This window comes from Salvelinus alpinus, chromosome 6, assembly GCF_045679555.1.
Source record: "Salvelinus alpinus chromosome 6, SLU_Salpinus.1, whole genome shotgun sequence".
NCBI lineage: Eukaryota > Metazoa > Chordata > Actinopteri > Salmoniformes > Salmonidae > Salvelinus > Salvelinus alpinus.
Genome location: NC_092091.1, coordinates 79877864 through 79905852, shown reverse-complemented (window position 1 = coordinate 79905852; position 27989 = coordinate 79877864). Strand labels below are relative to the sequence as shown.

The window sequence follows — 27989 nt, the reverse complement described above, 5'->3', positions numbered from 1 at the left end:
CTTGTCATGTCTGACTAGTGCAGTAGGATACTACTTGTCCATGTGCTAGCTGACAGCAACTAACCTAGAAGAGATAAACGTGTTGGTAATTCTTGTCATGTCTGACTAGTGCAGTAGGATACTACTTGTCCATGTGCTAGCTGACAGCAACTAACCTAGAAGAGATAAACGTGTTGGTAATTCTTGTCATGTCTGACTAGTGCAGTAGGATACTACTTGTCCATGTGCTAGCTGACAGCAACTAACCTAGAAGAGATAAACGTGTTGGTAATTCTTGTCATGTCTGACTAGTGCAGTAGGATACTACTTGTCCATGTGCTAGCTGACAGCAACTAACCTAGAAGAGATAAACGTGTTGGTAATTCTTGTCATGTCTGACTAGTGCAGTAGGATACTACTTGTCCATGTGCTAGCTGACAGCAACTAACCTAGAAGAGATAAACGTGTTGGTAATTCTTGTCATGTCTGACTAGTCCAGTAGGATACTACTTGTCCATGTGCTAGCTGACAGCAACTAACCTAGAAGAGATAAACGTGTTGGTAATTCTTGTCATGTCTGACTAGTGCAGTAGGATACTACTTGTCCATGTGCTAGCTGACAGCAACTAACCTAGAAGAGATAAACGTGTTGGTAATTCTTGTCATGTCTGACTAGTGCAGTAGGATACTACTTGTCCATGTGCTAGCTGACAGCAACTAACCTAGAAGAGATAAACGTGTTGGTAATTCTTGTCATGTTTGACTAGTGCAGTAGGATACTACTTGTCCATGTGCTAGCTGACAGCAACTAACCTAGAAGAGATAAACGTGTTGGTAATTCTTGTCATGTCTGACTAGTGCAGTAGGATACTACTTGTCCATGTGCTAGCTGACAGCAACTAACCTAGAAGAGATAAACGTGTTGGTAATTCTTGTCATGTCTGACTAGTGCAGTAGGATACTACTTGTCCATGTGCTAGCTGACAGCAACTAACCTAGAAGAGATAAACGTGTTGGTAATTCTTGTCATGTCTGACTAGTGCAGTAGGATACTACTTGTCCATGTGCTAGCTGACAGCAACTAACCTAGAAGAGATAAACGTGTTGGTAATTCTTGTCATGTTTGACTAGTGCAGTAGGATACTACTTGTCCATGTGCTAGCTGACAGCAACTAACCTAGAAGAGATAAACGTGTTGGTAATTCTTGTCATGTCTGACTAGTGCAGTAGGATACTACTTGTCCATGTGCTAGCTGACAGCAACTAACCTAGAAGAGATAAACGTGTTGGTAATTCTTGTCATGTCTGACTAGTGCAGTAGGATACTACTTGTCCATGTGCTAGCTGACAGCAACTAACCTAGAAGAGATAAACGTGTTGGTAATTCTTGTCATGTCTGACTAGTGCAGTAGGATACTACTTGTCCATGTGCTAGCTGACAGCAACTAACCTAGAAGAGATAAACGTGTTGGTAATTCTTGTCATGTCTGACTAGTGCAGTAGGATACTACTTGTCCATGTGCTAGCTGACAGCAACTAACCTAGAAGAGATAAACGTGTTGGTAATTCTTGTCATGTCTGACTAGTGCAGTAGGATACTACTAGTCCATGTGCTAGCTGACAGCAACTAACCTAGAAGAGATAAACGTGTTGGTAATTCTTGTCATGTCTGACTAGTGCAGTAGGATCCTACTAGTCCATGTGCTAGCTGACAGCAACTACCCTAGAAGAGATAAACGTGTTGGTAATTCTTGTCATGTCTGACTAGTGCAGTAGGATACTACTAGTCCATGTGCTAGCTGACAGCAACTAACCTAGAAGAGATAAACGTGTTGGTAATTCTTGTCATGTCTGACTAGTGCAGTAGGATACTACTAGTCCATGTGCTAGCTGACAGCAACTAACCTAGAAGAGATAAACGTGTTGGTAATTCTTGTCATGTCTGACTAGTGCAGTAGGATACTACTAGTCCATGTGCTAGCTGACAGCAACTAACCTAGAAGAGATAAACGTGTTGGTAATTCTTGTCATGTCTGACTAGTGCAGTAGGATACTACTAGTCCATGTGCTAGCTGACAGCAACTAACCTAGAAGAGATAAACGTGTTGGTAATTCTTGTCATGTCTGACTAGTGCAGTAGGATACTACTTGTCCATGTGCTAGCTGACAGCAACTAACCTAGAAGAGATAAACGTGTTGGTAATTCTTGTCATGTTTGACTAGTGCAGTAGGATACTACTTGTCCATGTGCTAGCTGACAGCAACTAACCTAGAAGAGATAAACGTGTTGGTAATTCTTGTCATGTTTGACTAGTGCAGTAGGATACTACTAGTCCATGTGCTAGCTGACAGCAACTAACCTAGAAGAGATAAACGTGTTGGTAATTCTTGTCATGTCTGACTAGTGCAGTAGGATACTACTTGTCCATGTGCTAGCTGACAGCAACTAACCTAGAAGAGATAAACGTGAAAGCATCCAGCAGAGATTAGCTTCTCATTAGCTAACTAACGTTATAGCAACGTTATAACATGACAACCCTAACCCTAACCCTAACCCTAACCCTAACTAACGTTAGCTATATTATAGTTATAAAGCATTATGTTTACTGTTTTGAAATAACATATTTCTTTGATTGTACATACAGTGGGGCAAAAAAGTATTTAGTCAGTCACCAATTGTGCAACTTCTCCCACTTTAAAAGATGAGAGAGGCCTGTAATTTTCATCATAGGTACACTTCAACTATAAAAGACAAAATGAGAAAAAAAAATCCAGAAAATCACATTGTAGGATTTTTTATGAATTTGTTTGCAAATTATGGTGGAAAATAAGTATTTGGTCAATAACAAAAGTTTATCTCAATACTTTGTTATATACCCTTTGTTGGCAATGACAGAGGTCAAACGTTTTCTGTAAGTCTTCACAAGTTTTTCACACACTGTTGCTGGTATTTTGGCCCATTCCTCCATGCAGATCTCCTCTAGAGCAGTGATGTTTTGGGGCTGTTGCTGGGCAACACGGACTTTCAACTCCCTCCAAAGATTTTCTATGGGGTTGAGATCTGGAGACTGGCTAGGCCACTCCAGGACCTTGAAATGCTTCTTACGAAGCCACTCCTTCGTTGCCCGGGAGGTGTGTTTGGGATCATTGTCATCCTGAAAGACCCAGCCACGTTTCATCTTCAATGCCCTTGCTGATGGAAGGAGGTTTTCACTCAAAATCTCACGATACATGGCCCCATTCATTCTTTCCTTTACACGAATCAGTCGTCCTGGTCCCTTTGCAGAAAAACAGCCCCAAAGCATGATGTTTCCACCCCCATGCTTCACAGTAGGTATGGTGTTCTTTGGATGCAACTCAGCATTCTTTGTCCTCCAAACACGACGAGTTGAGTTTTTACCAAAAAGTTCTATTTTGGTTTCATCTGACCATATGACATTCTCCCAATCTTCTTCTGGATCATCCAAATGCTCTCTAGCAAACTCCAGACGGGCCTGGACATGTACTGGCTTAAGCAGGGGGACACGTCTGGCACTGCAGGATTTGAGTCCCTGGCGGCGTAGTGTGTTACTGATGGTAGGCTTTGTTACTTTGGTCCCAGCTCTCTGCAGGTCATTCACTAGGTCCCCCCGTGTGGTTCTGGGATTTTTGCTCACCGTTCTTGTGATAATTTTGACCCCACGGGGTGAGATCTTGCGTGGAGCCCCAGATCGAGGGAGATTATCAGTGGTCTTGTATGTCTTCCATTTCCTAATAATTGCTCCCACAGTTGATTTCTTCAAACCAAGCTGCTTACCTATTGCAGATTCAGTCTTCCCAGCCTGGTGCAGGTCTACAATTTTGTTTCTGGTGTCCTTTGACAGCTCTTTGGTCTTGGCCATAGTGAAGTTTGGAGTGTGACTGTTTGAGGTTGTGGACAGGTGTCTTTTATACTGATAACAAGTTCAAACAGGTGCCATCAATACCTGGTAACGAGTGGTGGACAGAGGAGCCTCTTAAAGAAAAAGTTACAGGTCTGTGAGAGCCAGAAATCTTGCTTGTTTGTAGGTGACCAAATACTTATTTTCCACCATAATTTGCAAATAAATTCATAAAAAATCCTACAATGTGATTTTCTGGATATTTTTTTCTCATTTTGTCTGTCATAGTTGAAGTGTACCTATGATGAAAATTACAGGCCTCTCTCATCTTTTAAGTGTTAGAACATGCACAATTGGTGGCTGACTAAATACTTTTTTGCCCCACTGTATGTCTTAGCAAGCAAGCACTTTGGCAGCAAACTAAGCTTTTTTTAGTCATAATATTTAGCTACCTAGCAAGCTAGCTTTGCAAATATTAGCCTAGCTTAGCTAGCTAGCATCAAGTTTAGGCGATAGAAACATGTAAAAACAGCTCTAGCTTAGTTTAGAAGAAAGACTGATGTTTATTTATCGAGAGAGGTAGGCCCACAAGCATTTCTAAACCCAGAGGCTCAACATCGCAAGACTCATTTTCCGTAAAAACAACATTTTTTAAATTAAAAATACAAATAAAAATTAAAAATCCAATCGCTAGTAATTACTATCTTGTCTCATCGCTACAACTCCCGTACAACGACTTGATATCGAAGAAGTGCCTTTAATTTGACGGCCTGCACATGCTCAGTTCGGCTCCAGACGACCGTTAGACCTGCATGAGCTTAGCGAGCCAACGTCGCCACGACAATGTCGCCATGACAACGTCTACAAGTGTGATCAGGGATTTCTATTGGAGAAGCAGTTTCTGCCTATCTTCATACTGTACCGTCTTTGATAGGCCAAAGCTCTTCACTCCTAGCAGAGCTCCAGCCCAGCACTAACACACCTGATTCAGCTGCTATTGGGGATTAGTCGATTGGAATGACGCCACAGGTTTCATTGTGTGTGTGTGTGTGTGTGTGTGTGTGTGTGTGTGTGTGTGTGTGTGTGTGTGTGTGTGTGTGTGTGTGTGTGTGTGTGTGTGTGTGTGTGTGTGTGTGTGTGTGTGTGTGTGTGTGTGTGTGTGTGTGTGTGTGTGTGTGTTTTCAGATTGGCTACTGGAATGAAGTGGACAAGATGGTGGTGACTAAACTAGACATCTTCCCCAACGACACTAATGGGATGGAGAACAAGACTGTTATCGTCACAACTATCCTGGTAACAACGTGGGTGGTGAAGGGTGAAGGGTGGTGGGTGGTGAAGGGTGGTGGGGGGTGAAGGGTGGTGGGGGGTGAAGGGTGGTGGTGGGTGGTGAAGGGTGGTTGTTCAAATGACAAGAACAATGGTCATCTTCAAAGACATCCTGGTAAAAGTGTGTGTGTGTGTGTGTGTGTGTGTGTGTGTGTGTGTGTGTGTGTGTGTGTGTGTGTGTGTGTGTGTGTGTGTGTGTGTGTGTGTGTGTGTGTGTGTGTGTGTGTGTGTGTGTGTGTGTGTGTGTGTGTGTGTGTGTGTGTGTGTTGCAGGAAGCCCCATACGTGATGCTAAAGAAGAATGCTGAGTTGTTCCTAGACAACGACCGTTACGAAGGCTACTGCGTCGACCTGGCAGCAGAGATCGCTAAGCACTGTGGGATACGCTACCAGCTAAGGATTGTGGGAGATGGAAAATACGGAGCTCGAGACGCTGAAACCAAGATCTGGAACGGGATGGTTGGAGAGCTGGTGTACGGGGTAAGAACCCTGACCTCTAACCTTTGACCTCTGTTGTTATTGTGAAACTATTTCCTGAGGACACAGAACTAAGTGTAACTGTCTGCCTCCCCTCTCCCCCTCTTCCCCCTCCTCCCCTCCTCCCCTCCTCCTCTCTCCCCCTCTCCCCCTCCTCCCCTCCTCCCCCTCCTCCCCCTCTCCCCCTCCTCCCCTCTCCCCCTCCTCCCCCTCTCCCCCTCTCCCCCTCCTCCCCCTCCTCCCCCTCTCCCCCTCCTCCCCTCTCCCCCTCTCCCCGTCCCCCCCCACCCTCCCCTCTCCCCCTCTCCCCCCCACCCTCCCCTCTCCCCCTCTCCCCCTCCTCCCCCTCCGCCCCTCCTCTCCCCCTCCTCCCCCTCTCCCCCTCTCCCCCTCCTCCCCCTCCGCCCCTCCTCTCCCCCTCCTCCCCCTCTCCCCCTCTCCCCCTCTCCCCCTCCTCCCCTCCTCCCCCCCCCACCCTCCCCTCTCCCCCTCCTCCCCCTCCTCCCCCTCTCCCCCTCCTACCCCTCTCCCCCCGCCCACCCCTGTAGAAAGCAGACATAGCCGTGGCCCCTCTCACTATCACCCTGGTCCGAGAGGAGGTGATCGACTTCTCCAAGCCGTTCATGTCTCTGGGCATCTCCATCATGATCAAGAAACCCCAGAAGTCTAAACCCGGGGTGTTCTCCTTCCTGGACCCGCTGGCCTATGAGATCTGGATGTGTATAGTGTTTGCCTATATCGGTGTGAGCGTGGTGCTGTTCCTGGTGAGCCGGTTCAGCCCGTATGAATGGCACATGGAGGAGTATGAGGATGGCCAGCTGCCCACCAGCGAGTCCTCTAATGAGTTTGGGATCTTTAACTCTCTGTGGTTCTCTCTAGGAGCCTTTATGCAGCAAGGCTGTGATATCTCCCCAAGGTTGGTGTCCCGTTGCTAGGTAACGTGGCTCGCTGTGTTGGCAGCCCCCCCCTTCCTCCTGGAGCTGGTGTTTATATGCTGACCTCACTTCCTGCTGCTTACGCTAACCCTGACCTCTGATCTCTAGCCGCTAGCTTTAACCCCGACCTCTGGCTTCTAACTCTAATGCTCACTGATTCTAGCCATTAGCTCTAATGCTAACTGATTCTAGCCATTAGCTCTAATGCTCACTGATTCTAGCCATTAGCTCTAATGCTCACTGATTCTAGCCATTAGCTCTAATGCTCACTGATTCTAGCTGCTAGCCCTAATGCTAACTGAGTCTTGCTACTAGCTCTAAACCTAACTGATTCTAGCTGCTACCCCTAATGCTAACTGATTCTAGCTACTAGCTCTAAACCTAACTGATTCTAGCTGCTACCCCTAATGCTAACTGATTCTAGCTACTAGCTCTAAACCTAACTGATTCTAGCTACTAGCTCTAATGCTAACTGATTCTAGCTGCTACCCCTAATGCTCACTGATTCTAGCCTCTAGCTCTAATGCTAACTGATTCTAGCTGCTACACCTAATGCTAACTGATTCTAGCCATTAGCGCTAATGCTCACTGATTCTAGCCATTAGCTCTAATGCTCACTGATTCTAGCTGCTAGCCCTAATGCTAACTGAGTCTTGCTACTAGCTCTAAACCTAACTGATTCTAGCTGCTACCCCTAATGCTCACTGATTCTAGCCTCTAGCTCTAATGCTAACTGATTCTAGCTGCTACACCTAATGCTAACTGATTCTAGCCATTAGCGCTAATGCTCACTGATTCTAGCCTCTAGCTCTAATGTTAACTGATTCTAGCTGCTACCCCTAATGCTAACTGATTCTAGCTACTAGCTCTCCTAAACAACTTTCCCTGTGTCTCAGTCCAGACTACTGATCAGAAGAGAGGAGGTAGTTTAGGGTGTTGAGGGGTTAAGAAGTAGGGGTTAGGGTGTCTGGGTGCCTATGTTTAACAGTTAATTTCACCTAGCCTGGAATTTCACATCAGTAGAGAGAGGAGAGGAGAAGGGGAGAGGAGAGGAGTAGAAGGGGAGAGGAGAGGGGAGAAGAAGAGGAGAGGAGAAAAGAGGAGAGGGGATGAGAGGAGAGGAGAGAGAAGAGGAACAAGGAAGGAAGAAGAGGGTAGGAGAAGAGAAAAGAAGAAGTGAGGAGGGGAGAGGAGAGAAGAGAAGGGGGGAGGAGAGAACAGAAGGGGAGAGAAGAGGGGAGGAGAGAAAAATAGGGGAGGAGAGGAGAAATTAAGACGTGAGGAGGGGAGAGGGAGGGGAGGAGACGAGGACCACCACATAACCACAGGTCAGGGGTCAGAGGTCAAAGGTCAAAGGTCAGGTTAGCATATATCCACCACCCTGGGGCTGTCAATGCATGATGTCACTTCCTTTTCCTGCCTCTTGGAGGGGTACCGTGTTTTTGCTGCATATTCCCGTTTCTCTCCTTCGCTACGGGTCTACCAGGCTACATCTCTCTCTCTCCCTCTCTCTCTCTCCCTCTCTCTCTCTCTCTCTCTCCCTCTCTCTCTCTCTCTCTCTCTCTCTCTCTCTCTCTCTCTCTCTCTCTCTCTGTCTCTGTCTCTCTCTCTCTCTCTCTCTCTCTCTCTCTCTCTCTCTCTCTCTCTCTCTCTCTCTCTCTCTCTCTCTCTCTCTCTCTCTCTCTCTCTCTCTCTCTCTCTCTCTCTCTCTCTCTCTCTCTCTCTCTCTCTCTCTCTCTCTCTCTCTCTCTCTCTCTCTATCTCTCTCTCTCTCTCTCTCTCTCTCTCTGACTGTGAGTGGTTATCTCCCCAGGTCTCTATCAGGACGTATAGTGGGTGGTGTGTGGTGGTTCTTCACTCTAATCATCATCTCCTCCTACACGGCCAACCTGGCTGCCTTCCTCACTGTGGAGAGGATGGTTTCTCCTATAGAGGGAGCAGAGGACCTGGCTAAACAGACGGAGATCGCCTACGGGACCCTGGACTCTGGCTCTACCAAGGAGTTCTTTAGGGTGGGTCACACACACACACACACACACACACACACACACACACACACACACACACACACACACACACACACACACACACACACACACACACACACACACACACACACACACACACACACACACACACACACACACACACACACACACACACACATCAATACGGCCATGTATCATATCACATACTCTCATAAACACATCAATAAAGCGTAATACACACATCAATACGATCAGACACATTCACATGCCTCAATGCCCCAATGAACTGTGAGTGAAAGACTGTAACTGGTAGGGTTAGAGGCTAGGGGTTAGGGTGTAGAGTTAGAGACTAGGAAGCAGGTTTTAAGTGTAGGGGTTAGAGTGTAGGGGTTAGAGGCTAGGAAGCAGGTTTTAAGTGTAGGGGTTAGAGTGTAGGGGTTAGAGGCTAGGAAGCAGGTTTTAAGTGTAGGGGTGAGAGTGTAGGGGTTCGAGGCTAGGACGCAGGGGTTAGGGTGTAGGGGTTAGAGGCTAGGAAGCAGGTTTTAAGTGTAGGGGTGAGAGTGTAGGGGTTCGAGGCTAGGACGCAGGGGTTAGAGTGTAGGGGTTAGAGGCTAGGAAGCAGGTTTTAAGTGTAGGGGTTAGAGTGTAGGGGTTCGAGGCTAGGACGCAGGGGTTAGGGTGTAGGGGTTAGAGGCTAGGAACCAGGTTTTAAGTGTAGGGGTTAGAGTGTAGGGGTTAGAGGCTAGGAAGTAGGGGTTAGGTTGTAGGGGTTAGAGTGTAGGGGTTAGAGGCTAGGAAGCAGGTTTTAAGTGTAGGGGTTAGAGTGTAGGGGTTAGAGGCTAGGAAGCAGGTTTTAAGTGTAGGGGTGAGAGTGTAGGGGTTCGAGGCTAGGAAGCAGGGGTTAGGGTGTAGGGGTTGGAGGCTAGGAAGCAGGTTTTAAGTGTAGGGGTTAGAGTGTAGGGGTTAGAGGCTAGGAAGTAGGGGTTAGGGTGTAGGGGTTAGAGGCTAGGAAGCAGGTTTTAAGTGTAGGGGTTAGAGTGTAGGGGTTAGAGGCTAGGAAGTAGGGGTTAGGGTGTAGGGGTTAGAGTGTAGGGGTTAGAGTGAAGTAGGGCTTGGGAATATGGCCAAAATATCATATCACAATATTTTTCAAATTGTTGACAGTATGATAGCATTTGACGGTATTTTATGTTTTTTAATAATAAAAGTTTTAAATATGATTATAGTTGAAGACTCTAGGGTGGTAACACATACATTCTAAGTGATTATGACTAGTTGAAGACTCTAGGGTGACAACACATACATTCTAAGTGATTATGACTAGTTGAAGACTCTAGGGTGGTAACACATACATTCTAAGTGATTATGACTAGTTGAAGACTCTAGGGTGACAACACATACATTCTAAGTGATTATGACTAGTTGAAGACTCTAGGGTGGTAACACATACATTCTAAGTGATTATGACTAGTTGAAGACTCTAGGGTGACAACACATACATTCTAAGTGATTATGACTAGTTGAAGACTCTAGGGTGGCAACACATACATTCTAAGTGATTATGACTAGTTGAAGACTCTAGGGTGACAACACATACATTCTAAGTGATTATGACTAGTTGAAGACTCTAGGGTAACAACACATACATTCTAAGTGATTATGACTAGTTGAAGACTCTAGGGTGGCAACACATACATTCTAAGTGATTATGACTAGTTGAAGACTCTAGGGTGGTAACACATACATTCTAAGTGATTATGACTAGTTGAAGACTCTAGGGTGGCAACACATACATTCTAAGTGATTATGACTAGTTGAAGACTCTAGGGTGGCAACACATACATTCTAAGTGATTATGACTAGTTGAAGACTCTAGGGTGACAACACATACATTCTAAGTGATTATGACTAGTTGAAGACTCTAGGGTGGCAACACATACATTCTAAGTGATTATGACTAGTTGAAGACTCTAGGGTGGCAACACATACATTCTCAGTGATTATGACTAGTTGAAGACTCTAGGGTGGCAACACATACATTCTAAGTGATTATGACCAGTTGAAGACTCTAGGGTGGTAACTCATACATTCTAAGTGATTATGACTAGTTAAAGACTCTAGGGTGACAACACATACATTCTAAGTGATTATGACTAGTTGAAGACTCTAGGGTGGCAACACATACATTCTAAGTGATTATGACTAGTTGAAGACTCTAGGGTGGCAACACATACATTCTAAGTGATTATGACTAGTTGAAGACTCTAGGGTGACAACACATACATTCTAAGTGATTATGACTAGTTGAAGACTCTAGGGTGGCAACACATACATTCTAAGTGATTATGACTAGTTGAAGACTCTAGGGTGGCAACACATACATTCTAAGTGATTATGACCAGTTGAAGACTCTAGGGTGGTAACTCATACATTCTAAGTGATTATGACTAGTTAAAGACTCTAGGGTGACAACACATACATTCTAAGTGATTATGACTAGTTGAAGACTCTAGGGTGGCAACACATACATTCTAAGTGATTATGACTAGTTGAAGACTCTAGGGTGGTAACTCATACATTCTAAGTGATTATGACTAGTTAAAGACTCTAGGGTGACAACACATACATTCTAAGTGATTATGACTAGTTGAAGACTCTAGGGTAACAACACATACATTCTAAGTGATTATGACTAGTTGAAGACTCTAGGGTAACAACACATACATTCTAAGTGATTATGACTAGTTGAAGACTCTAGGGTGGCAACACATACATTCTAAGTGATTATGACTAGTTGAAGACTCTAGGGTGACAACACATACATTCTAAGTGATTATGACTAGTTGAAGACTCTAGGGTGGTAACACATACATTCTAAGTGATTATGACTAGTTGAAGACTCTAGGGTGGTAACTCATACATTCTAAGTGATTATGACTAGTTGAAGACTCTAGGGTGACAACACATACATTCTAAGTGATTATGACTAGTTGAAGACTCTAGGGTGGTAACACATTCATTCTAAGTGATTATGACTAGTTGAAGACTCTAGGGTGACAACACATACATTCTAAGTGATTATGACTAGTTGAAGACTCTAGGGTGGCAACACATACATTCTAAGTGATTATGACTAGTTGAAGACTCTAGGGTGACAACACATACATTCTAAGTGATTATGACTAGTTAAAGACTCTAGGGTAACAACACATACATTCTAAGTGATTATGACTAGTTGAAGACTCTAGGGTGGCAACACATACATTCTAAGTGATTATGACTAGTTGAAGACTCTAGGGTGGTAACACATACATTCTAAGTGATTATGACTAGTTGAAGACTCTAGGGTGGCAACACATACATTCTAAGTGATTATGACTAGTTGAAGACTCTAGGGTGGCAACACATACATTCTAAGTGATTATGACTAGTTGAAGACTCTAGGGTGACAACACATACATTCTAAGTGATTATGACTAGTTGAAGACTCTAGGGTGGCAACACATACATTCTAAGTGATTATGACTAGTTGAAGACTCTAGGGTGGCAACACATACATTCTCAGTGATTATGACTAGTTGAAGACTCTAGGGTGGCAACACATACATTCTAAGTGATTATGACCAGTTGAAGACTCTAGGGTGGTAACTCATACATTCTAAGTGATTATGACTAGTTAAAGACTCTAGGGTGACAACACATACATTCTAAGTGATTATGACTAGTTGAAGACTCTAGGGTGGCAACACATACATTCTAAGTGATTATGACTAGTTGAAGACTCTAGGGTGGCAACACATACATTCTAAGTGATTATGACTAGTTGAAGACTCTAGGGTGACAACACATACATTCTAAGTGATTATGACTAGTTGAAGACTCTAGGGTGGCAACACATACATTCTAAGTGATTATGACTAGTTGAAGACTCTAGGGTGGCAACACATACATTCTAAGTGATTATGACCAGTTGAAGACTCTAGGGTGGTAACTCATACATTCTAAGTGATTATGACTAGTTAAAGACTCTAGGGTGACAACACATACATTCTAAGTGATTATGACTAGTTGAAGACTCTAGGGTGGCAACACATACATTCTAAGTGATTATGACTAGTTGAAGACTCTAGGGTGGTAACTCATACATTCTAAGTGATTATGACTAGTTAAAGACTCTAGGGTGACAACACATACATTCTAAGTGATTATGACTAGTTGAAGACTCTAGGGTGGCAACACATACATTCTAAGTGATTATGACTAGTTGAAGACTCTAGGGTGACAACACATACATTCTAAGTGATTATGACTAGTTGAAGACTCTAGGGTAACAACACATACATTCTAAGTGATTATGACTAGTTGAAGACTCTAGGGTAACAACACATACATTCTAAGTGATTATGACTAGTTGAAGACTCTAGGGTAACAACACATACATTCTAAGTGATTATGACTAGTTGAAGACTCTAGGGTAACAACACATACATTCTAAGTGATTATGACTAGTTGAAGACTCTAGGGTGGCAACACATACATTCTAAGTGATTATGACTAGTTGAAGACTCTAGGGTGACAACACATACATTCTAAGTGATTATGACTAGTTGAAGACTCTAGGGTAACAACACATACATTCTAAGTGATTATGACTAGTTGAAGACTCTAGGGTAACAACACATACATTCTAAGTGATTATGACTAGTTGAAGACTCTAGGGTAACAACACATACATTCTAAGTGATTATGACTAGTTGAAGACTCTAGGGTGGCAACACATACATTCTAAGTGATTATGACTAGTTGAAGACTCTAGGGTGGCAACACATACATTCTAAGTGATTATGACTAGTTGAAGACTCTAGGGTGGTAACACATACATTCTAAGTGATTATGACTAGTTGAAGACTCTAGGGTGGTAACTCATACATTCTAAGTGATTATGACTAGTTGAAGACTCTAGGGTGACAACACATACATTCTAAGTGATTATGACTAGTTGAAGACTCTAGGGTGGTAACACATTCATTCTAAGTGATTATGACTAGTTGAAGACTCTAGGGTAACAACACATACATTCTAAGTGATTATGACTAATTGAAGACTCTAGGGTGGCAACACATACATTCTCAGTGATTATGACTAGTTAAAGACTCTAGGGTGACAACACATACATTCTAAGTGATTATGACTAGTTGAAGACTCTAGGGTAACAACACATACATTCTCAGTGATTATGACTAGTTGAAGACTCTAGGGTGTCAACACATACATTCTAAGTGATTATGACTAGTTGAAGACTCTAGGTTAACAACACATACATTCTAAGTGATTATGACTAGTTGAAGACTCTAGGGTAACAACACATACATTCTAAGTGATTATGACTAGTTGAAGACTCTAGGGTAACAACACATACATTCTAAGTGATTATGACTAGTTGAAGACTCTAGGGTGACAACACATACATTCTAAGTGATTATGACTAGTTGAAGACTCTAGGGTGACAACACATACATTCTAAGTGATTATGACTAGTTGAAGACTCTAGGGTGGCAACACATACATTCTAAGTGATTATGATTAGTTGAAGACTCTAGGGTGACAACACATACATTCTAAGTGATTATGACTAGTTGAAGACTCTAGGGTGACAACACATACATTCTAAGTGATTATGACTAGTTGAAGACTCTAGGGTAACAACACATACATTCTAAGTGATTATGACTAGTTGAAGACTCTAGGGTGGCAACACATACAGTGGGGCAAAAAAGTATTTAGTCAGCCACCAATTGTGCATGTTCTAACACTTAAAAGATGAGAGAGGCCTGTAATTTTCATCATAGGTACACTTCAACTATGACAGACAAAATGAGAAAAAAATATCCAGAAAATCACATTGTAGGATTTTTTATGAATTTATTTGCAAATTATGGTGGAAAATAAGTATTTGGTCACCTACAAACAAGCAAGATTTCTGGCTCTCACAGACCTGTAACTTTTTCTTTAAGAGGCTCCTCTGTCCACCACTCGTTACCAGGTATTGATGGCACCTGTTTGAACTTGTTATCAGTATAAAAGACACCTGTCCACAACCTCAAACAGTCACACTCCAAACTCCACTATGGCCAAGACCAAAGAGCTGTCAAAGGACACCAGAAACAAAATTGTAGACCTGCACCAGGCTGGGAAGACTGAATCTGCAATAGGTAAGCAGCTTGGTTTGAAGAAATCAACTGTGGGAGCAATTATTAGGAAATGGAAGACATACAAGACCACTGATAATCTCCCTCGATCTGGGGCTCCATGCAAGATCTCACCCCGTGGGGTCAAAATGATCACAAGAACGGTGAGCAAAAATCCCAGAACCACACGGGGGGACCTAGTGAATGACCTGCAGAGAGCTGGGACCAAAGTAACAAAGCCTACCATCAGTAACACACTACGCCGCCAGGGACTCAAATCCTGCAGTGCCAGACGTGTCCCCCTGCTTAAGCCAGTACATGTCCAGGCCCGTCTGAAGTTTGCTAGAGAGCATTTGGATGATCCAGAAGAAGATTGGGAGAATGTCATATGGTCAGATGAAACCAAAATATAACTTTTTGGTAAAAACTCAACTCGTCGTGTTTGGAGGACAAAGAATGCTGAGTTGCATCCAAAGAACACCATACCTACTGTGAAGCATGGGGGTGGAAACATCATGCTTTGGGGCTGTTTTTCTGCAAAGGGACCAGGACGACTGATCCGTGTAAAGGAAAGAATGAATGGGGCCATGTATCGTGAGATTTTGAGTGAAAACCTCCTTCCATCAGCAAGGGCATTGAAGATGAAACGTGGCTGGGTCTTTCAGGATGACAATGATCCCAAACACACCTCCCGGGCAACGAAGGAGTGGCTTCGTAAGAAGCATTTCAAGGTCCTGGAGTGGCCTAGCCAGTCTCCAGATCTCAACCCCATAGAAAATCTTTGGAGGGAGTTGAAAGTCCGTGTTGCCCAGCAACAGCCCCAAAACATCACTGCTCTAGAGGAGATCTGCATGGAGGAATGGGCCAAAATACCAGCAACAGTGTGTGAAAACCTTGTGAAGACTTACAGAAAACGTTTGACCTCTGTCATTGCCAACAAAGGGTATATAACAAAGTATTGAGATAAACTTTTGTTATTGACCAAATACTTATTTTCCACCATAATTTGCAAACAAATTCATAAAAAATCCTACAATGTGATTTTCTGGATTTTTTTTTCTCATTTTGTCTTTTATAGTTGAAGTGTACCTATGATGAAAATTACAGGCCTCTCTCATCTTTTAAAGTGGGAGAAGTTGCACAATTGGTGACTGACTAAATACTTTTTTGCCCCACTGTACATTCTAAGTGATTATGACTAGTTGAAGACTCTAGGGTAACAACACATACATTCTAAGTGATTATGACTAGTTGAAGACTCTAGGGTGGCAACACATACATTCTAAGTGATTATGACTAGTTGAAGACTCTAGGTTAACAACACATACATTCTCAGTGATTATGACTAGTTGAAGACTCTAGGGTAACAACACATACATTCTAAGTGATTATGACTAGTTGAAGACTCTAGCGTAACAACACATACATTCTAAGTGATTATGACTAGTTGAAGACTCTAGGGTAACAACACATACATTCTAAGTGATTATGACTAGTTGAAGACTCTAGGGTGGCAACACATACATTCTAAGTGATTATGACTAGTTGAAGACTCTAGGGTGACAACACATACATTCTAAGTGATTATGACTAGTTGAAGACTCTAGGGTGGTAACACATACATTCTAAGTGATTATGACTAGTTGAAGACTCTAGGGTGGTAACACATACATTCTAAGTGATTATGACTAGTTGAAGACTCTAGGGTGGTAACACATACATTCTAAGTGATTATGACTAGTTGAAGACTCTAGCGTAACAACACATACATTCTAAGTGATTATGACTAGTTGAAGACTCTAGGGTGGTAACACATACATTCTAATTGATTATGACTAGTTGAAGACTCTAGGGTGGTAACACATACATTCTAAGTGATTATGACTAGTTGAAGACTCTAGGGTAACAACACATATATTCTAAGTGATTATGACTAGTTGAAGACTCTAGGGTGGTAACTCATACATTCTAAGTGATTATGACTAGTTGAAGACTCTAGGGTGACAACACATACATTCTAAGTGATTATGACTAGTTGAAGACTCTAGGGTGGTAACACATACATTCTAAGCGATTATGACTAGTTGAAGACTCTAGGGTAACAACACATACATTCTAAGTGATTATGACTAGTTGAAGACTCTAGGGTGGCAACACATACATTCTCAGTGATTATGACTAGTTGAAGACTCTAGGGTGACAACACATACATTCTAAGTGATTATGACTAGTTGAAGACTCTAGGGTAACAACACATACATTCTCAGTGATTATGACTAGTTGAAGACTCTAGGGTGTCAACACATACATTCTAAGTGATTATGACTAGTTGAAGACTCTAGGTTAACAATACATACATTCTAAGTGATTATGACTAGTTGAAGACTCTAGGGTAACAACACATACATTCTAATTGATTATGACTAGTTGAAGACTCTAGGGTGGTAACACATACATTCTAAGTGATTATGACTAGTTGAAGACTCTAGGGTAACAACACATACATTCTAAGTGATTATGACTAGTTGAAGACTCTAGGGTGACAACACATACATTCTAAGTGATTATGACTAGTTGAAGACTCTAGGGTAACAACACATACATTCTAAGTGATTATGACTAGTTGAAGACTCTAGGGTGGCAACACATACATTCTAAGTGATTATGACTAGTTGAAGACTCTAGGGTAACAACACATACATTCTAAGTGATTATGACTAGTTGAAGACTCTAGGGTGGCAACACATACATTCTAAGTGATTATGACTAGTTGAAGACTCTAGGGTGACAACACATACATTCTAAGTGATTATGACTAGTTGAAGACTCTAGGGTAACAACACATACATTCTAAGTGATTATGACTAGTTGAAGACTCTAGGGTGGCAACACATACAGTGGGGCAAAAAAGTATTTAGTCAGCCACCAATTGTGCATGTTCTAACACTTAAAAGATGAGAGAGGCCTGTAATTTTCATCATAGGTACACTTCAACTATGACAGACAAAATGAGAAAAAAATATCCAGAAAATCACATTGTAGGATTTTTTATGAATTTATTTGCAAATTATGGTGGAAAATAAGTATTTGGTCACCTACAAACAAGCAAGATTTCTGGCTCTCACAGACCTGTAACTTTTTCTTTAAGAGGCTCCTCTGTCCACCACTCGTTACCAGGTATTGATGGCACCTGTTTGAACTTGTTATCAGTATAAAAGACACCTGTCCACAACCTCAAACAGTCACACTCCAAACTCCACTATGGCCAAGACCAAAGAGCTGTCAAAGGACACCAGAAACAAAATTGTAGACCTGCACCAGGCTGGGAAGACTGAATCTGCAATAGGTAAGCAGCTTGGTTTGAAGAAATCAACTGTGGGAGCAATTATTAGGAAATGGAAGACATACAAGACCACTGATAATCTCCCTCGATCTGGGGCTCCATGCAAGATCTCACCCCGTGGGGTCAAAATGATCACAAGAACGGTGAGCAAAAATCCCAGAACCACACGGGGGGACCTAGTGAATGACCTGCAGAGAGCTGGGACCAAAGTAACAAAGCCTACCATCAGTAACACACTACGCCGCCAGGGACTCAAATCCTGCAGTGCCAGACGTGTCCCCCTGCTTAAGCCAGTACATGTCCAGGCCCGTCTGAAGTTTGCTAGAGAGCATTTGGATGATCCAGAAGAAGATTGGGAGAATGTCATATGGTCAGATGAAACCAAAATATAACTTTTTGGTAAAAACTCAACTCGTCGTGTTTGGAGGACAAAGAATGCTGAGTTGCATCCAAAGAACACCATACCTACTGTGAAGCATGGGGGTGGAAACATCATGCTTTGGGGCTGTTTTTCTGCAAAGGGACCAGGACGACTGATCCGTGTAAAGGAAAGAATGAATGGGGCCATGTATCGTGAGATTTTGAGTGAAAACCTCCTTCCATCAGCAAGGGCATTGAAGATGAAACGTGGCTGGGTCTTTCAGGATGACAATGATCCCAAACACACCTCCCGGGCAACGAAGGAGTGGCTTCGTAAGAAGCATTTCAAGGTCCTGGAGTGGCCTAGCCAGTCTCCAGATCTCAACCCCATAGAAAATCTTTGGAGGGAGTTGAAAGTCCGTGTTGCCCAGCAACAGCCCCAAAACATCACTGCTCTAGAGGAGATCTGCATGGAGGAATGGGCCAAAATACCAGCAACAGTGTGTGAAAACCTTGTGAAGACTTACAGAAAACGTTTGACCTCTGTCATTGCCAACAAAGGGTATATAACAAAGTATTGAGATAAACTTTTGTTATTGACCAAATACTTATTTTCCACCATAATTTGCAAACAAATTCATAAAAAATCCTACAATGTGATTTTCTGGATTTTTTTTTCTCATTTTGTCTTTTATAGTTGAAGTGTACCTATGATGAAAATTACAGGCCTCTCTCATCTTTTAAAGTGGGAGAAGTTGCACAATTGGTGACTGACTAAATACTTTTTTGCCCCACTGTACATTCTAAGTGATTATGACTAGTTGAAGACTCTAGGGTAACAACACATACATTCTAAGTGATTATGACTAGTTGAAGACTCTAGGGTGGCAACACATACATTCTAAGTGATTATGACTAGTTGAAGACTCTAGGTTAACAACACATACATTCTCAGTGATTATGACTAGTTGAAGACTCTAGGGTAACAACACATACATTCTAAGTGATTATGACTAGTTGAAGACTCTAGCGTAACAACACATACATTCTAAGTGATTATGACTAGTTGAAGACTCTAGGGTAACAACACATACATTCTAAGTGATTATGACTAGTTGAAGACTCTAGGGTGGCAACACATACATTCTAAGTGATTATGACTAGTTGAAGACTCTAGGGTGACAACACATACATTCTAAGTGATTATGACTAGTTGAAGACTCTAGGGTGGTAACACATACATTCTAAGTGATTATGACTAGTTGAAGACTCTAGGGTGGTAACACATACATTCTAAGTGATTATGACTAGTTGAAGACTCTAGGGTGGTAACACATACATTCTAAGTGATTATGACTAGTTGAAGACTCTAGCGTAACAACACATACATTCTAAGTGATTATGACTAGTTGAAGACTCTAGGGTGGTAACACATACATTCTAATTGATTATGACTAGTTGAAGACTCTAGGGTGGTAACACATACATTCTAAGTGATTATGACTAGTTGAAGACTCTAGGGTAACAACACATATATTCTAAGTGATTATGACTAGTTGAAGACTCTAGGGTGGTAACTCATACATTCTAAGTGATTATGACTAGTTGAAGACTCTAGGGTGACAACACATACATTCTAAGTGATTATGACTAGTTGAAGACTCTAGGGTGGTAACACATACATTCTAAGCGATTATGACTAGTTGAAGACTCTAGGGTAACAACACATACATTCTAAGTGATTATGACTAGTTGAAGACTCTAGGGTGGCAACACATACATTCTCAGTGATTATGACTAGTTGAAGACTCTAGGGTGACAACACATACATTCTAAGTGATTATGACTAGTTGAAGACTCTAGGGTAACAACACATACATTCTCAGTGATTATGACTAGTTGAAGACTCTAGGGTGTCAACACATACATTCTAAGTGATTATGACTAGTTGAAGACTCTAGGTTAACAATACATACATTCTAAGTGATTATGACTAGTTGAAGACTCTAGGGTAACAACACATACATTCTAAGTGATTATGACTAGTTGAAGACTCTAGGGTGGTAACACATACATTCTAAGTGATTATGACTAGTTGAAGACTCTAGGGTAACAACACATACATTCTAAGTGATTATGACTAGTTGAAGACTCTAGGGTGACAACACATACATTCTAAGTGATTATGACTAGTTGAAGACTCTAGGGTAACAACACATACATTCTAAGTGATTATGACTAGTTGAAGACTCTAGGGTGGCAACACATACATTCTAAGTGATTATGACTAGTTGAAGACTCTAGGGTAACAACACATACATTCTAAGTGATTATGACTAGTTGAAGACTCTAGGGTGGCAACACATACATTCTAAGTGATTATGACTAGTTGAAGACTCTAGGTTAACAACACATACATTCTCAGTGATTATGACTAGTTGAAGACTCTAGGGTAACAACACATACATTCTAAGTGATTATGACTAGTTGAAGACTCTAGCGTAACAACACATACATTCTAAGTGATTATGACTAGTTGAAGACTCTAGGGTAACAACACATACATTCTAAGTGATTATGACTAGTTGAAGACTCTAGGGTGGCAACACATACATTCTAAGTGATTATGACTAGTTGAAGACTCTAGGGTGACAACACATACATTCTAAGTGATTATGACTAGTTGAAGACTCTAGGGTGGTAACACATACATTCTAAGTGATTATGACTAGTTGAAGACTCTAGGGTGGTAACACATACATTCTAAGTGATTATGACTAGTTGAAGACTCTAGGGTGGTAACACATACATTCTAAGTGATTATGACTAGTTGAAGACTCTAGCGTAACAACACATACATTCTAAGTGATTATGACTAGTTGAAGACTCTAGGGTGGTAACACATACATTCTAAGTGATTATGACTAGTTGAAGACTCTAGGGTGGTAACACATACATTCTAAGTGATTATGACTAGTTGAAGACTCTAGGGTGGTAACACATACATTCTAAGTGATTATGACTAGTTGAAGACTCTAGGGTGGTAACACATACATTCTAAGTGATTATGACTAGTTGAAGACTCTAGGGTGGTAACACATACATTCTAAGTGATTATGACTAGTTGAAGACTCTAGGGTAACAACATATATATTCTAAGTGATTATGACTAGTTGAAGACTCTAGGGTGGTAACTCATACATTCTAAGTGATTATGACTAGTTGAAGACTCTAGGGTGGTAACACATACATTCTCAGTGATTATGACTAGTTGAAGACTCTAGGGTGACAACACATACATTCTAAGTGATTATGACTAGTTGAAGACTCTAGGGTAACAACACATACATTCTCAGTGATTATGACTAGTTGAAGACTCTAGGGTGTCAACACATACATTCTAAGTGATTATGACTAGTTGAAGACTCTAGGTTAACAACACATACATTCTAAGTGATTATGACTAGTTGAAGACTCTAGGGTGACAACACATACATTCTAAGTGATTATGACTAGTTGAAGACTCTAGGGTGGTAACTCATACATTCTAAGTGATTATGACTAGTTGAAGACTCTAGGGTGGTAACACATACATTCTAAGTGATTATGACTAGTTGAAGACTCTAGGGTGGTAACACATACATTCTAAGTGATTATGACTAGTTGAAGACTCTAGCGTAACAACACATACATTCTAAGTGATTATGACTAGTTGAAGACTCTAGGGTGGTAACACATACATTCTAAGTGATTATGACTAGTTGAAGACTCTAGGGTAACAACACATACATTCTAAGTGATTATGACTAGTTGAAGACTCTAGGGTGGCAACACCTACATTCCTCTTCAAAAACATTCCTGTTTGTTACAGGTTGTAGTTCTGTTAAAGGGCATCTCTAGAATGCAGTCCACTGTTTGTTACAGGTTGTAGTTCTGTTAAAGGGCATCTCTAGAATGCAGTCCACTGTTTGTTACAGATTGTAGTTCTGTTAAAGGGCGTCTCTAGAATGCAGTCCACTGTTAGTTACAGATTGTTGTAGTTCTGGAAACAGAAAACTGTATGGAGATCATTGATGAGAAAATGTGCAGAATGTCGTCCAAAACAAGTCAAAAATACCTTTATAGAATGTAAAGTAATGACCCAAACAGGTCTGTGTATCAAAACCTGTATAATGTGAAATACACTGGTCTGTGTATCAAAACCTGTATAATGTGAAATACACTGGTCTGTGTATCAAAACCTATATAATGTAAAATACACTGGTCTGTGTATCAAAAACCTGTATAATGTAAAATACACTGGCCTGTGTATCAAAACCTCTATAATGTAAAATACACTGCTCTGTGTATCAAAACCTGTATATAGTAAAATACACTGGTCTGTGTATCAAAACCTGTATAATGTAAAATACACGGGTCTGTGTATCAAAACCTGTATAATGTAAAATACACTGGTCTGTGTATCAAAACCTGTATAATGTAAAATACACTGCTCTCTGTATCAAAACCTGTATAATGTAAAATACACTGGTCTGTGTATCAAAACCTGTATATAGTAAAATACACTGGTCTGTGTATCAAAACCTGTATAGAGTAAAATACACTGGTCTGTGTATCAAAACCTGTATAGAGTAAATTACACTGGTCTGTGTATCAAAACCTGTATAATGTAAAATACACTGGTCTGTGTATCAAAACCTGTATATAGTAAAATACACTGGTCTGTGTATCAAAACCTGTATAATGTAAAATACACTGGTCTGTGTATCAAAACCTGTATAATGTAAAATACACTGGTCTGTGTATCAAAACCTGTATAATGTAAAATACACTGGTCTGTGTATCAAAACCTGTATAATGTAAAATACACTGGTCTGTGTATCAAAACCTGTATAATGTAAAATACACTGCTCTGTGTATCAAAACCTGTATAATGTAAAATACACTGCTCTCTGTATCAAAACCTGTATAATGTAAAATACACTGGTCTGTGTATCAAAACCTGTATAATGTAAAATACACTGGTCTGTGTATCAAAACCTGTATAATGTAAAATACACGGGTCTGTGTATCAAAACCTGTATAATGTAAAATACACTGGTCTGTGTATCAAAACCTGTATAATGTAAAATACACTGCTCTCTGTATCAATACCTGTATAATGTAAAATACACTGGTCTGTGTATCAAAACCTGTATATAGTAAAATACACTGGTCTGTGTATCAAAACCTGTATAATGTAAAATACACTGGTCTGTGAATCAAAACCTGTATATAGTAAAATACACTGCTCTGTGTATCAAAACCTGTATAATGTAAAATACACTGGTCTGTATATCAAAACCTGTATAATGTAAAATACACTGCTCTGTGTATCAAAACCTGTATATAGTAAAATACACGGGTCTGTGTATCAAAACTGGTATATAGTAAAATACACTGGTCTGTGTATCAAAACTGGTATATAGTAAAATACACTGGTCTGTGTATCAAAACTGGTATATAGTAAAATACACTGGTCTGTGTATCAAAACCGGTATAGAGTAAAATACACTGGTCTGTGTATCAAAACCGGTATAATATAAAATACACTGGTCTGTGTATCAAAACTGGTATATAGTAAAATACGATATACCGTCCTACCCTAAGGTGTAGTTCTAATGTGTTGTCTCTCAACAGAGGTCGAAGATAGCACTGTTTGACAAGATGTGGCAGTACATGAAGTCAGCAGAGCCGTCTCCGTTTGTGAAGAAGACAGCGGAGGGGGTGCTGAGAGTCAGGAAGTCCAAGGGGAAGTACGCGTACCTTCTGGAGTCCACCATGAACGAGTACATCGAGCAGAGGAAACCCTGCGACACCATGAAGGTGGGAGGGAACCTGGACTCTAAAGGATACGGCATCGCCACACCAAAAGGATCCCCATTAAGGTGGGTGAGATAGTATAACAATATGTTCTCTAATGTTGTTATAGTATCTTACCTACCCTGATGACCTGAAACACAGTGGTTTATATACAGGCTAGTCTAGTAGAGTATAGTCTAGTATAGTGTAGTGTAGTATATTATAGTATAGTATAACACTATGTCCCCTAATGTTATTATAGTATCTTACCTACCCTGATGACCTGAAACACACTGGTTTATATACAGGCTAGTCTAGTCTAGTATAGTATAGTACATTATAGTATAGTATAATATAGTATAGTATAACACTATGTCCCCTAATGTTATTATAGTATCTTACCTACCCTGATGACCTGAAACACAGCGGTTTATATACAGGCTAGTCTAGTAGAGTATAGTCTAGTATAGTGTATTATAGTATATTATAGCATAGTATAGTATATTATAGTATAGTATAGCATAGTATATTATACTATAGCATAGTATAGTATAGTATAGTATAGTATAGTATAGCATAGTATATTATACTATAGCATAGTATAGTATAGTATAGTATCGTTTATTGTAGTATTGTATATTATAGTATAACAATATGTCCCCTAATGTTATTATAGTAACTTACCTACCCTGATGACCTGATACACAGCGGTTTATATTAGTATAGTGTAGTATAATATAGTACAGTATAGTACTCCCCATTCCCAGCTCTGATCACCTGTAAGCCTAGGGAAGACTACACTACCCCAGAGTTATTGGCAGCTGGCAACAGAACTACACTACCTATAGTTCTTAGTGGCTGGCCACAGGACTACATTACCCATAGTTCTTAGTGGCTGGTCACAATAAACCCCTGCAGTACCTAGGGATGGGCTTCAGACCACTAGTTATCTTGCTCTTCCTGATTGGCTGAAGAGAGAATGTTGTCGCTAATGCCTGGGTTGTTTTGGAGCAGCCATACTGTGAGGGTCCAGATCAGGTTTGGGTTTAGGGTTAGGGGTTGAGTTAGGGTTTAGGGTTAGGGCTCGGGGTTGGGTTTGGGTTTAGGGCTAGGGGTTGGGTTAGGGTTTAGGGTTAGGAATAGCGGTTGGGTTAGGGTTAGGGCTAGGGGTTGGGTTTGGGTTTAGGGTTAGGGTTAGGGCTAGGGGTTGGGTTTAGGGTTAGGGCTAGGGGTTGGGTTTGGGTTTAGGGCTAGGGGTTGGGTTAGGGTTAGGGCTAGGGGTTGGGTTTGGATTTAGGGTTAGGACTAGGGGTTGGGTTAGGGTTTAGGGCTAGGGGTTGGGTTAGGGTTTAGGGTTAGGGGTTGGGTTTGGGTTTAGGGTTAGGGGTTGGGTTTGGGTTTAGGGTTAGGGTTAGGGCTAGGGGTTGGGTTTGGGTTTATGGGTTAGGGGTTGGGTGAGGGTTTAGGGTTAGGGCTAGGCGTTGGGTTAGGGTTTAGGGTTAGGGCTAGGGGTTGGGTTAGGGTTTAGGGTTAGGGCTAGGGGTTGGGTTAGGGTTTAGGGCTAGGGGTTGGGTTTGGGTTTAGGGTTAGGGGTTGGGTTGGGTTAGGGTTTAGGGCTAGGGGTTGGGTTAGGGTTTAGGGTTAGGGCTAGGGGTTGAGTTTGGGTTTAGGGTTAGGGCTAGGTGTTGGGTTTGGGTTTGGGGTTAGGGTTAGGGTTAGGGTTAGGGCTAGGGGTTGGGTTAGGGTTAGGGGTTGGGTTAGGGTTTAGGGTTAGGGCTAGGGGTTGAGTTTGGGTTTAGGGTTAGGGCTAGGTGTTGGGTTTGGGTTTAGGGTTAGGGTTAGGGCTAGGGGTTGGGTTAGGGTTAGGGGTTGGGTTAGGGTTTAGGGTTAGGGCTGGGGGTTGGGTTAGGGTTTAGGGTTAGGGCTAGAGGTTGGGTTAGGGTTTAGGGCTCTGGGTTGGGTTAGGGTTTAGGGTTAGGGCTAGGGGTTGGGTTTAGGGTTAGGGCTAGGGGTTGGGTTTAGGGTTAGGGCTAGGGGTTGGGTTAGGGTTTAGGGGTTGGGTTAGGGTTTAGGGTTGGGTTAGGGCTAGGGGTTGGGTTAGGGTTAGGGTTAGGGTTTAGGGCTAGGGGATGGGTTTGGGTTTAGGGTTTGGGTTTAGGGCTAGGGGTTGGGTTTAGGGTTAGAGCTAGGGGTTGGGTTTGGGGTTAGGGCTAGGCGTTGGGTTTGGGTTTGGGGTTTAGGGTTAGGGCTAGGCGTTGGGTTTGGGTTTAGGGTTAGGGCTAGGGGTTGGGTTTGGGTTTAGGGCTAGGGGTTGGGTTAGGGCTAGGAGTTGGGTTAGGGTTTAGGGTTAGGGCTAGGGTTAGGGTTAGGGTTAGGGTTAGGGCTTGGGGTTGGGTTGGGTTTGGGTTTAGGGTTAGGGCTCAGGGTTGGGTGAGGGTTTAGGGTTAGGGTTAGGGTTAGGGCCAGGGGTTGGGTTAGGGTTTAGGGTTAGGGCTAGGGGTTGGGTTAGGTTTAGGGTTAGGGCTAGGGGTTGGGTTAGGGTTTAGGGTTAGGGCTAGCGGTTGGGTTAGGGTTTAGGGTTAGGGCTAGGGGTTGGGTTAGGTTTAGGGTTAGGGCTAGGGGTTGGGTTAGGGTTTAGGGTTAGGGCTAGCGGTTGGGTTGGGTTAAGGTTTAGGGTTAGGGCTAGGGGTTGGGTTAGGTTTAGGGTTAGGGCTAGGGGTTGGGTTTGGGGTTAGGGCTAGGGGTTGGGTTAGGGTTTAGGGTTAGGGCTAGCGGTTGGGTTAGGGTTTAGGGCTAGGGGTTGGGTTTGGGGTTAGGGCTAGGGTTTAGGGTTAGGGCTAGGGGTTGGGTTAGGGTTTAGGGTTAGGGCTAGGGTTAATTATTATTATTATTATTTAGACCTGTTTATTACTGGGTCATATTATTATTATTATTATTATTATTTAGACCTGTTTATTACTAGGTCATATTATTATTATTATTACTATTATTTAGACCTGTTTATTACTGGGTCATATTATTATTATTATTATTATTATTATTATTATTTAGACCTGTTTATTACTGGGTCATATTATTATTATTATTATTATTATTATTATTATTTAGACCTGTTTATTACTGGGTCATATTATTATTATTATTATTATTATTATTATTATTATATAGACCTGTTTATTACTGGGTCATATTATTATTATTATTATTATTATTATTATTATTATTATTATATAGACCTGTTTATTACTGGGTCATATTATTATTATTATTATTATTATTATTATATAGACCTGTTTATTACTGGATTATATGATGATTATTATTATTAAGATGTGTAGTGTTAGTATTTTTTTATATATTTTTGTATTATTATTATATAGACCTGTTTATTACTGGATAATGTTATTATTATTATAATTATTATTATAATATAAACCAGTTTATTACTGGCTATAGCCCAGGCATGTATATTATATTATCTCATTATGATAGCCCTCTGTACACTAGCCTTTAGCCACCTTTCCAATAACAGAGCCTGATACATTATGCTAAGCTAATTGCTAATGCTGATTTACAGGATTGTGCTAATCCTGGTGCTAATGCTAACGGTAATGGTAATATCTAAGGTTAAGGCTAACTGCTAACAGTAATGGTAATATCTAAGGTTAAGGCTAACTGCTAACGGTAATGGTA

General features: G+C 41.5%; 1 protein-coding gene across 7 annotated transcripts in view; it reads left to right on the top strand.

The window, feature by feature from the left end:
- The window catches only part of LOC139579448 (glutamate receptor 2-like), an 88127-nt gene that overhangs the window by 42059 nt on the left and 18079 nt on the right, over positions 1 to 27989 (top strand). For all 7 annotated transcript variants that reach the window (XR_011675748.1, XR_011675749.1, XM_071408125.1 and 4 more), the window contains exons 9-13: positions 5025 to 5132; positions 5438 to 5644; positions 6190 to 6557; positions 8390 to 8588; positions 24135 to 24382. Coding sequence is in view for 5 of the 7 variants with exons in the window: in XM_071408125.1 (XP_071264226.1) it covers positions 5025 to 5132; positions 5438 to 5644; positions 6190 to 6557; positions 8390 to 8588; positions 24135 to 24382 (1130 nt within the window). In the remaining 2 variants the exon portion in view is untranslated. The remainder of the gene's footprint in view (positions 1 to 5024; positions 5133 to 5437; positions 5645 to 6189; positions 6558 to 8389; positions 8589 to 24134; positions 24383 to 27989) is intronic.